Source organism: Anomaloglossus baeobatrachus, chromosome 11 (assembly GCF_048569485.1).
Source record: "Anomaloglossus baeobatrachus isolate aAnoBae1 chromosome 11, aAnoBae1.hap1, whole genome shotgun sequence".
NCBI classification, from domain to species: domain Eukaryota; kingdom Metazoa; phylum Chordata; class Amphibia; order Anura; family Aromobatidae; genus Anomaloglossus; species Anomaloglossus baeobatrachus.
In genome coordinates, this window is record NC_134363.1 from 69,409,851 (window position 1) to 69,422,695 (window position 12,845).

Genomic DNA, 12,845 nt, shown 5'->3' on the forward strand with positions numbered 1-12,845 from the left:
CTAGTGTTAATGAGAGGTTTGGTCACTGCAGAGTGGGCTTTCAGTCCAAATGCTCTTAAACTTTGTGAGACTGTATGATGACGAGACAGATCCTTACCCTATTCAGTGCTGACCTGGCGAGCAATTCCAGATGCAGTGTTGAAACGATTACCCATGGAGAGTCTCCGCATTATCCTGTCCTCTTTTGCATTTGTCTTTTGAGAGCTAACACCCTTCTTGGAGGACTTGAGTTTGTGATGTTGTAAAGATACATTATTCTAGAAATTACAGACTTGGAATGACCAACTAGCTGATAGGGTCGCACCTTTGACCTTCATCTGGACTTCATGCTGCCGAAGGGTTTCAGACACTTTGGAACAGCACACCATTTTGGAAAGTCAGTGCAAACTGGAAAGTTAGGCTGCCAGTTAGGCCCGTTTCACACGTCAGTGAAAAACAGTGACGTTTTTCACTGGCGTGTAAAACACGCACATGTCCCTGCGTGTGCCGTGAATCACGGCACACGTGGGTTGTCTAAGTGCAATCCGGGCTCCGTTCTCCGTGGCCCGTGATTGCACTTAGAAATCAACTCACCTGTGCCCGCTCCCGCTGTCCGTGGTGCTGAATCCTCCCGCGATGCAGCATCCGGCCGGTGGTGACCCCCGCAGCAGCTGCTTCCGGGTCGGCTGTGTCGTGCATCATTAAGATGCGCGACAGTAATCAGCTGGCTTAGAAGCAGCAGGGAGAACGGGCTGCAGAGAGCGCGGCTGAAGCCGGGTGAGTTAAAATGTTTATTATTTTAAATGCATGTTTTTTTTCTGGCACGTGTTTCACGGACCACACCACTGCGTGGTCAGTGGAACATCAGTGATGCCAGAAAAAAATGGACATGTCTCCGTGCAGCAATCACGCACACGTGGGTACGCCGCACGGAGACACGTGCAGTGAAAAATCACTGACGTGTGAGCAGACCCATTCATTATAATGTGTCTGCGTATGTCAGTGATTCTGGTACTCTTAAAAAAAAGCACAAACGTCCCAGAATCACTGACGTGTGAAAGGGGCCTTACATAGGGTTTGTCAGATAATTAAGGAAATTAGCACCAGGTGCCAGATTAACACCAATAACTTGCAGGTATCTGAAAGAGTTCTCTAATTTTGATTAGTGTTCTTTTTCATTTACCTCATTTACATTTTTATTATGTGCTTTACAATAAATTCAATTTATGAAATAAGCTTAAAATACTGCAAGTTTATGCATGTTAGGATATAATCACATAGGACGACACAATGACCGCAACATTTAGGAAATTGTGTGTTGTTCTCTAATTTTGATCTCCAGTATACATACAGAGAGATGGGTATCACATGGATGACACAATGCACACACGGACGGCACTAGGATAGCAAATGAATGCAACACAAATGACACATACGTACACATGGACGGCACACGGATAGCACATAGATGACACGTATTACAAATGGACGGCAAACAGATAACAAACGGATGACAGGTATTACACATTGAAAGCACACAGCACATGGATGACACATGCACACACGGATGGCAAATGGGTAGCACATGGATGACACACAGATGACACATACATAAACAGGGACAATACACGGATAAATAAATAATTAATCATTTATTCATTTATATAGCGCTAATAATTCCATAGCGCTTTACATACATTGGCAACACTGTCCCCATTGGGGCTCACAATCTAAATTCCCTATCTGTATGTCTTTGGAGTATGGGAGGAAACCAGAGTACCTGGAGGAAACCCACGCAAACACGGGGAGAACATACAAACTCCTTGCAGATGGTGTCCTTGGTGGGAATTGAACCCAGGACCTCAGCGCTGCAAGACTGCAGTGCTAACCACTGAGCCACCCATGGATGACATGGATGGCAAAAGGATAGCATACAGATGACATGGACGGCACATGGATAGCACATGGATTACACACAGATTGTACACAGATTACTCATGAGTCGCCAAACAGATGACACGTACGGCACACGGATAGCACATAGATTACACACAGATAGCACACAGATTACACACGGCTGGCCACACAGATGATCAAAACGGAACATGCTACACATGCGTTTTGTTAAGCGGACGTGTGAAGCGGGCATAATCTAGCATCACCTTGTGAGTGTTAAGAACTGACTCGTTCCAATATATATTTATTGGGAAGAATAGTAAGGTGATGTTTTCTAGAGATCAAAAATATCGAAAACCCTCGAAGAACTTGACCGAAACTCCCTTTGCCCTGGATCCTGGGTGCCTATATGGTGCTCCTTGCAGGTGTTAAGCGCCGTTCACCAAACTAGAACATGACAAATTCACATTCTACAACCGAAAATATTGTAAACATTTTCCTGATGACTCAAAGGCCAAATCAATAGCCATCGTAAGAGCTTATTATTGGCTGAATCATAGAACACATCATTGCCCAGGACCAGCAGGATAATTGTTTTTAACTATTACATAACCAACCAATTCTATGAATGTTTTCCTTTATGAAACTCCCTGTTTGCTCCCGGTAGACAGGGAAAAGTCCTTCCTTTTGAAGGCTATGTTGGAGAACTGCCCTCTCTATCTCCTAGGCTCCTAAGATAGCATCATCCTCTGAGCAGACACATACACGCACACATGCACACACAGCGGTGACGACTGCCCTACAGTTCCAGCAAGTATCTCCAGCGAGAGGCTCGCAGATACAGCTGACTGCAGCTCTCTCCTCTTCCAGCCTTCCTTTCCACAGGCACCTATTAAAGAGCTGCTTCTGGTTTTCTCTCTGCCAGGTGTTCAGGTTTTATTTCCTCGCGGTGTCCTCTGACATTGGGTGAATCTGGAAATCTCACAGATAGTCGCAGCAATAAAGACCTGGACAAGATGGCTCAGGTGTGCACTGGCACCGACGTGGAGCAGCCTTTTGTAAAACCACTGTTTTGTAGAAAGGGAGCTCTCAGGCAGAAACTAGTCCATGAGGTCAAGAGTCACAAGTTCACAGCCAGGTTCTTCAAGCAGCCGACCTTTTGCAGCCATTGTACTGATTTCATATGGTAAGTTTCCTATAAGGAACTTTTGGTATATGCATGAAGCTTGTACTCCATACATCACATCTATGTGCAAAACACCTCATCTCTCCCGTTGTTTTCTCATCCCCACTTTATCCTGTGATGTTCATTGTATAGACAGATGTGGCTGAAAACAGTGTGCGCAAAGCAGATGTTCAGGTAAAAGAGCGCACAGAGCACCTGTGTGCAACCTCGGGAAGGAAGGCTGTCACTCAGCGCTGTCACCTGTCAGGCAACATGGCAAGTCAACTAGTAATGTAGTATACACATACAGTATGTCTATTCCTAATTCTGCTCATATAGTGTGACATGTAAGATGTGACCAATACTCATTCTTGTAGTCAGGTGTCTATAGATCTTCCATCTGAACATGTAAGAAATGACCAAAAATCATACCTATAATCATGTGTGTATGGACCGCACAAGTAAGGTATAGCCAGTAATCATATCTATAATAATGTGTGTATGGATGGAACAAGTAAGGAATGACCAATAATCATAATCATGTAAGGTATAGGCAATAATCATGTGTGTATTGACCGAATAAGTAATGTTTGACCAATATTCATATCCATTATGATGTGTGTATGGACTGAACCTGTAAGGTATGGTCAATAATCATACCTACAATCTTGTGTGTATGGATTTGAACATACAAAGTATGGCCAATAATCATAACTATAATCTCGTGTGCATGGATCCGATCATGTAAGGAATGGCCAATAATCATACCTACAATCTTGTGTGTATAGATCCGATCATACAAGGTATGGCCAATAATCGTACCTACAATCTTGTGGGTATAGATCTGAACATGTACGTTATGGCCAGTAATCATACCTACTGTCTTGTGTGTATAGATCCAATCATGTAAGGAATGGCCAATAATTATACCTACAATCTTGTGTGTATGGATCTGAACATGTAAGGTATGGCCAATAATCATACCTACTGTCTTGTGTGTATAGATCCGATCATGTAAGGTATAGCCAATAATCATACCTACTGTCTTGTGTGTATAGATCCGATCATGTAAGGTATAGCCAATAATCATGCCTACTGTACTGTCTTGTGTATATACAGTAGATCTGATCATGTAAGGTATGGCCAATAATCATACCTACTGTCTTGTGTGTATAGATCCGATCATGTAAGGTATAGCCAATAATCATACCTACTGTCTTGTGTGTATAGATCTGATCATGTAAGGTATAGCCAATAATCATACCTACTGTCTTGTGTGTATAGATCCGATCATGTAAGGTATAGCCAATAATCATACCTACTGTCTTGTGTGTATAGATCCGATCATGTAAGGTATGGCCAATAATCATGCCTACTGTACTGTCTTGTGTATATACAGTAGATCCGATCATGTAAGGTATGGCCAATAATCATACCTACAATCTTGTGTGTGTATAGATCTGAACATGTACGTTATGGCCAGTAATCGTACCTACTATCTTGTGTGTATAGATCCAATTATGTAAGGAATGGCCAATAATTATACCTACAATCTTGTGTGTATGGATCTGAACATGTAAGGTATGGCCAATAATTATACCTACAATCTTGTGTGTATGGATCTGAACATGTAAGGTATGGCCAATAATCATACCTACTGTCTTGTGTGTATAGATCCAATCATGTAAGGAATGGCCAATAATCATATCTACTGTCTTGTGTGTATAGATTCGATCATGTAAGGAATAGCCAATAAACATACCTACAATCTTGTGTGTATGGATCTAATCACACAAGATATGGCCAATAATCATAACTATAATCTCGTGTGCATGGTTCCGATCATGTAAGGTATGGTCAATGCTCATACCTACAATCTTGTGTGTATGGATCTGATCATACAAGATATGGCCAATAATCATACCTACAATCTTGTGTGTATAGATCCGATCATGTAAGGAATAGCTAATAATCATACCTAGTATCTTGTGTATATAGATCCGAACACATAAGGTATGGCCAATAATCAAACCTACTGTCTTGTGTATATAGATCTGATCATGTAAGGTATGGCCAATAATCAAACCTACTGTCTTGTGTATATACAGTAGATCCGATCATGTAAGAAATGACCAATATTCATACTGTCTTGTGTGTAGGGATCTAAATATGTAAGGTATGGCTAATAATCATAACTATAGAATGTGTGTAAGGACTGAACAAGTAATGTTTGATCAATATTCATAGCTATTATGATGTGTGTATGGATCCGAACAAGTAAGGTATGGCTAATAATCATAATCATGTGTATATGAATCAAAACATATACGGTTGCCAATAATACCTATAATTATAAGTGTATGGACCGAACATGTAAGGTATGACCAATATTTATACCTACAATACCTACAGTCATGTTTGTATTGATCCCGCATGTAAGGTATGACCAGTACTACCAATGATAGTGTGTGTATGGATCCAAAACAATAGATATAAATCATAATAATTATTATTACTGCAGGGTGAGTATTACCTGCAAAAACAATGCGGCCAAGAATGACCATTGCCACTGGATTGGACTCTTGTTGTAATATATTGTGAGGAGGATTGGAAATATTGGTGGTGCTGGACACCAAGGATAAGGGCCCACGTGGTGATTGCCATTCGACCACGTGATGATAGTCAATGTGGCTATCAAATGAATTATAGGAAGATTAGAGTAGTTTCATTGCTTATTGCTAATGCCACATAGTTGTACAAAAAACACCACATTTGTTTCCAAAATCAATGTCTACACGTATTCACAGCCACTTCTTGTGGCATGACGTTCCTTCGTCTGGGTCATGTAGTGTCCGTCTTGTGGGACCGGTGGGCAGGTAGCACATATGTCCACTCCGAATTCTGCTGATATGGCCATTCCTTAATGATGTCAGGGACTTTAAGGCAACTGCACCCTAATTGGAATACGGAAGTCTTAAGACTCATTGTGCAAAGGCTTCCAACCATAGACATAACAATGTTCCTGGAGAATCTTACAGGCTGCGTATAGGAATTCCACCGCCAGCTCCTTTCACATTTCAGCATATCACATTCTGATATAAAGAGGCATGAAACCTCCTGCACGAAGTGCTTAGCAACCATACGCTGCTGATAAAATGCTATTTACATAGTCCTGAGCTCCGTCTATGGCTCTGCCTTCATGCCAGAGGGAACTGGATGTTATTGGGCTCAAACAGGTTGCCATCTGGATTATTGTGACAATTAAAGCTCGTTATTGGCTGCCAATTACCATTTCATGGTCGTTAGGTATTAAAAAGAAGAAAAAAAAAATACAGATTAAAATAGAAATAACCATTTTAAGAGCTAACACCAAGCCCTGCACAGATCACATTGCTGTAGAGAATTAGGCAAAGATGGCCACGTGAGGGGTCTTATAGGCGGCACTTTACCCACAGGAGACACTTCAGGATAATGCCCACAGTGTTTTTTTCCTTTAGCGTCTTCTTTGACGTCCTTTTTTGTTTACTTTATACATAAAATAGTGGTTGCCGCCAGAAGAATGGTCCAGCTACTTCTTCTAGCTACTAAGAAAAGATTGATCATGTGGGCAGCTATTCAGTTTTGTTCATTTTTTGTTTTTACCCTTTTTAGCCCTTTTTGAGGTTGGGTTAAATTTCTCCGAAAAAAGATGTTGTGCGCACATACCCCTTATCACCAAAGATGCCATATTCAGCCCATTTTATCACATGGAGAGATGCTGTGTTTTCAGATGTAGTGCTAAGCTTGTGTGAAGGATCACAGCCAAGTTTGACACAGTGTTGATTGCTTTTACATGGGACTGCAGATCCTCCATCCAGAATTACAATCTGCTGCGGTTTACAGTTGTAGCGTTGCGGATGATTTTTTTATGAAATGTCCACATGCAGCAGAAAAATCCACAATGTAAATTGATGACGCTGTACATCTGATATGGGTCAAAGGGTTAATTAACTGTAAGGCTATGTGCACATGTTGCTTTTTTGTCTGCTTCTTTTCTGCACATAAAAAAGCATGTTTTGGCAGCAAAAACGTGCATTTTTTTTATTGCGTGTGTTTTTTCCTTTTTATTGTGTTTTTTTTTTAATCATGGTGCTCATGGGGGCTCAGGCACTGTACGATCGCCGCCGGGTCTATGGCGGATTTTACAGCCAGGACCTGGCTTTCACTGCCTGGAGTGGTGCCCAGTAGATAAAGGCCACGTCTCACTAAGCAACATCGCTAGCAACATCGCTGCTGAGGCACTACTTGCTAGCGATGTCGCTGTGTGTGTCATCCAGCAACAACCTGGCCCCTGCTGTGAGGTCGCCGGTTGTTGCTGAATGTCCTGGGCCATTTTTTAGTTGTTGCTCTCCCGCTGTGAAGCGCACATCACTGTGTGTGACAGCGACAGAGCAACAACTAAATGTGCAGGCAGCAGGAGCCGGCTTCTGCGGACGCTGGTAACCAATGTAAATATCAGGTAACCAAGAAGCCCTTTCCTTGGTTACCCGCTATTTACCTTCGTTACCAGCGTCCGCCGCTGTCACGTTGTCAGTGCCGGCTCCCTGCTCTCTGCACACATAGCCAGACTACACATCGGGTAATTAACCCAATGTGTACTCTGGCTAGGAGTGCAGGGAACCAGCGCTAAGCGGTGTGCGCTGGTAACCAAGGTAAATATCGGGTTGGTTACCCGATATTTACCTTAGTTACCAAGCGCAGCATTGCTTCCACGCGTCGCTGCTGGCTGGGGGCTGGTCACTGGTTGCTGGTGAGATCTGCCTGTGTGACAGCTCACCAGCAACCCGTGTAGCGACGCTCCCGCGATCCCTGCCAGGTCAGGTTGCTGGTGGGATCGCTGGAGCGTCACTTAGTGTGACGATACCTTAACAGAGAGAGGGATCACTTACCTCTCCCTGGCTATTGGGTTCCTGTAATGCGATCACTGCCATGTCAACCCTGGGTCATCACCATGATGACCCCGGGTTACTGAGATACGGATCGCCTCACACACCATGCTGTATGCACAGTATGTGAGGCAAAGTGCTGTGCTATAATTCACTGTAGTGATAAAGCATCGCAGGGGATTATAAAAACCCAAAAAAAACCCGCAGAAACAATTGACATGCTGCTTTTTTCTGCAACAAAATCGACAAGGAAAAAATAAGCAACATGTGCACAGCAAGTCACGATTCTCATAGACTTTGCTGGGGTGCTTTTTTCCTTGCATTTATTGATTAAAATCTACATGGAAAAACACATGAAAAAATGCAAAAAAATAAATGCAACGTGTGCACATAGCCTTAATCAGCATTTTTGAGAGATTAGGTGCATATTTTCCCTGTAGAGGAGTAAACAATACGCACAATTAGCATGTGTAGAGGCAGCAGGGCTGAGATTTATGTAATCCAAATCCAAGGTAGTATGTGTAGCTCTTAGAAAAATACAAAATCCCAGACAATGGAGAAATGCGATTGATTGTGATTATCGAGCGTGAGAATTAAGTTTGACATTTCTTCCTCTGATCCTTTACAAATCCAATGAGGTAGGTTTGCTGCCCATGAAATGTCTGCTTGACATAACTAGGCAGCCTTATAAATCAAGGCATTTTCTATTATTGATTTGTTCAAGGCTGGAACTCCCCACTGGAGCTTAAGACTTGTGAACGCTCAGGAATATCGTTCAATGGTGTCCTATTGTGGATAAACAATGAATGTCTAAGGCTTCAAAGCTGGCATATGGAGGGTGGCATTTACGATATAATGAAAGGTTTAGCAATATTAATTAACATTCGGCTGTGTGCATATTACGCAGTGTAATGTTGACATATGGGGTGGTTGTAAATACGATCAATACTTTTTTTTTAGCTTCTAGCAATTCCATTTTAACATTTGCATGTTTGTAGTTTGACTATTAATACTAATAACAATGAGTAATACCGGCAATAAGGTTAGAAGGTACCATCCAAATTATATTAGCCACTTGTGATGTCCGACACTACTTGCGTGCAGTGAATCGAGAGGTAGTCAGACAAGCCGAGGTCAGAAACAAAGAGGTACTGACAGGACACTAGGAGCAGACAGAGACGAGGTCAAGATATAAGCCAAGGGTCAGGATTCCATGAGAGTACGTACAGGATACAGGGAGCAGGCGGGGACGTGGTTAGGAGGGGGTCCGACGTCAGAAACCAGGAGGTAATGACAAAAACCGGGAGACAGGTAGAGAAGAGTCAACAACAGTCCAGAGTCGAGAGCCAAGATCAGATCACTAAACAGTTTGGGAGCCGAGAGCACTACTGTATAACCAAGAATTACTACTGGCAACATTACGGGCAAGTGTCGCGGGCGGGGAGGAGGGTGTCAGCACACCGCGCTCACCCCTTCTGCTCGGGTCCGGCAGCTGCTCCTGGTGGCTCGAGCCGTAGGCCGGATCCCGGGGTTTCTCGAGCGACACTCCTCGCCCGTGAGTGAAAGGGGGTGTTTGTTGGGTGATGGGATTGTTATAGTTCGTGACGCCACCCACGGTTGTGGTGATTGCACCACCGCTGCTCAGTGTGGGGGTCCCCGGGGATGGTGATGCGGAGCAGCCAGGTGTTGTGTTGCCCCTCCGTGGGTAGGGGTTGGTGATCCCGGGGCCCAGTGAAGAGATGTGAAGTGTAGGGCCTGGAGGGCGCAGGGACGCGGGGGCAGCGCTGTGCCTTGCGGCACTGTAGTACTCACTCAGCCTGAGACTTGGACACAGTTTGTACGGTAAACCAAACGGCTGGTAGGACGGTCCCACAGACGGCTGCACCTGCACTCCCGGTAGGTGACGGTGATGTCTCTCTTCCTTGCACCTGTGTTGACTGATGGTAGCGGTGGATTCCCTCCGGTTACCCGCTCCCCGACTGCAATCTGGGCCGGAGGAGCTCTACACTTTGCCCGCAGGCGCTGGCCCTGGGGAAACTGGTGCCCTGGCGGTGGCGGTGTCTCCCCTGTAATGGTCGGGCTGTTGCCGTCAATCGGGACTTGGTTGCTGGGGGATCTACGTCCCCTTCACTGACGGATTCGGCAAATTTGGCGACTCCTAGCCTTGCCGGGGTCCGAGAGGCCCCTGCCCTGGTGCTGACTGTCCTTCGGAACACTGCTCCAGACCACCGGGCACACAGCCAACGGGGTCCTTCCAGGAACTTCCAAACGGTCCCCCTCCGGACAGTCACCGCCGTCGCTGACCTTGCTGTTCTAGCCCTACACACAGCTGGGCTCTCAGGCTTTGCACGCTCTCTGCTCTGTCACCACTTCTTGCTTTCCTCCTTTACTCCTTTTCTTTCCTCCACTTTCACTTCTTGTTGTTTACTCTAGCCCCTGCCTGGGCTAATCTGCTCCTCACTCCTTCATGTCCCTGACAGTTCTGCACTCTTGCCCTGCCCGGGCTAATCTCCTCCTGCTCCTCCCTGAGCTTTCTCTGCTCTTCACTCAAGCTCCTCCTGAGCTAATCTGCCTGGTAACTTCCTGCCTCCAGAGTTGTGAGCTCCTTGGTGGGCGGAGCCAACCGCCTGGCCCACCCCCTGGTGTGCATCACAGACTCCTGGAGGGAGGCAACAAGGATTTCTGGATAGCAGGTGTGTCTACCTGGAGTGTGGGGTGTAGTGGTGTTGTTGTCTGTGTCCCCTGGCTTGCCCAGGGCGACACATTCCCCCTTAGCAAAATGCAGACCGTCCGCGGGCTGCCGTCCTACACCGGTTTTATTTTTCTGTAAAAGGGGATAACAGGGTTAAACAAAACATAAGCATAACATTTTTTAATCAACTCTTCCCAAGACGGGAGGCACATTTTACTTTTAACGTTTCAACGGTGTACGGTCACGGTTTCCGCTCTCTCCCACCCAAGCAACCTGGCCCTGATGCTGCCCCTAAAACCCAGGCAGCACCCCTTGACCCACAGTCCAGCACAAGTCACCCGAGCGGGATCTGTCCTTCCCTCCAGAGGGTAGCCACCGGTCCCTTTGGTGGCTGGGCCCTGGCCTGCTCTGCTCAGGGCCCTCCCTCCAACCTGCCTCTCCAGAGGCGGCCTGCGGAAACGGTAACGGTACCCAACATATTTACAAGCCACTAACGTTTGTGGTTGCCCTGCAGAGTTCACGGGCTTGTCCATGGCTAGTTCCCATGCATTTTTAAACTTTTAACGGTCCCCACGGGGACAACGGTGCCGGCTCCTGCCGGTTGCTAATCACAGCTGACAATCAGGTGAAAACTCGGTTCAATCAGTGTTTTTCATTTTTCAAAACTTTCAACAAACTTTCAAACAAACAAAGCGCTGGTCCCTACGGGGACGGTGCTGCGGGCTTCCATTGCCCTACTCCGGTCCTGCTGCTGCTTCATCCGAGGGAGGGGGTGCAGAGCTCATCTTGCCCTCCGGGCTGCCCCTCAGCTTTACATCCAGGGCAAACCACCCCCTCTCTCCGCAGTGCCGGGTGTACCGCACCATGTCTCCCGGGATAAGATTGCGGCCAGGATGCTCTTCGGGCAGGTGAGCATGCACATCCCGCCGGGCTACAAATACCTCGGCCTCCAGGCCCGGTTCGTATATGAACCCGTAGCCCCGGCGGATATCGAATCGCCTCACCTGCCCCTCGTAGAACGGGCCCCGGACACGGAAGGTCGCTTGCCGCAGGTTCTCCTTTTCCCGTATGACTCGGGCCACCAGCTCGGCTTTCCTACGCTCCCTCCCCGCGATCTCCAGGCCCAGCTTGGTCGGCTCCCTGTCCCAGTATGGCTCCGGCGCACGGGTTGAGCCCCGCGGGACATTCAGCACGTTACCCACTGTCAGGAAGGTGGGTGGCGTATCCCGCGGTGTCATGGCCTTGGGCGCTGCCTTGCAGCAACAACCCGGCGCCACCTCAGCCGAGGTGTGGGGGATGGGCACAGGGGCTTTCCGCAGTTGGGCCTTCGGCTCGGAGCGGGTCATCGGCTCCGGCTCGGGGAACTGCTCGGGGACTGTCTCTGGCGCAATCTTCGGGGCCTTCCATGGCAATGCCTCCGGTTTGCTTCGGGCTCCGGCTACAGGTCGGTCCGCCGGGGCGGACGGGCTGGGTATCGCTACCGATTGCGGTGGCAGCGGGCCTAGTGGCGGGGTCACGGCCTCCGAGACGGGTGGCGAAGGAGGCAACGGGGGGAGAGGGCTTGGATCGGGTCCCTCAGCCGCAGCGACCGGTCCCTCCGGGACATAGGGGCGTGGGTCACTCACCCTCCCTTCCTCCGCTTCCTCCTCGCGTCTCCGCACGGCTGCCAAAACGTCCGCCATGTCGGTCTCCCACTCCTCCAGGAGGAGCTGCATTTTGACCTGCAGCCTTAGATGGAGCTGCGCGGTCCGGATCTCCACCCACGCTGCGGTTCCCGGTGCGGGGGCCACGGTGTTTCGGGACGGCATCCACATGGTGTCTTTGCTGTTTGCTTCCAGGAACGGGATGTTTGCAGAGTCCTGGCGTCCCTGCTTTTATAGCGGCGACTACATGCCGCCAGCCGCCATCGCGTCCCCCTTAGCTCTTTTCGGCCCCTCCTCTCTCGGGCGGAGTTTTGGCCTTCGCGCCTCTACTGCTCGAGAAGACGCTCGAGCGGGAACTTTTCGCGCCAAAGATGGCGACTTCTGAAATTTTTCTGCCGGATACCTCCGGCGGTAACAAGGCGCACCTCTACCAGACGGCAGAGCGGTAAGATCCTGTTCGTGACGCCAAGTTGTCGCGGGCGGGGAGGAGGGTGTCAGCACACCGCGCTCACCCCTTCTGCTCGGGTCCGGCAGCTGCTCCTGGT

General features: G+C 47.5%; 1 protein-coding gene across 2 annotated transcripts in view; it reads left to right on the forward strand.

Moving 5' to 3' along the window:
• Positions 1 to 2,569: 2,569 nt before the first annotated feature.
• Positions 2,570 to 12,845, forward strand: part of PRKCG (protein kinase C gamma) — a 763,615-nt gene continuing 753,339 nt past the window's right edge. Inside the window, exon 1 of one of the 2 annotated variants that reach the window (XM_075329229.1) lies at positions 2,570 to 3,061. In XM_075329229.1, coding sequence (XP_075185344.1) covers positions 2,892 to 3,061 — 170 coding nt within the window. In that variant the 5' untranslated portion in view covers positions 2,570 to 2,891. The remainder of the gene's footprint in view (positions 3,062 to 12,845) is intronic. The other variant, XM_075329228.1, reaches the window with a different exon arrangement.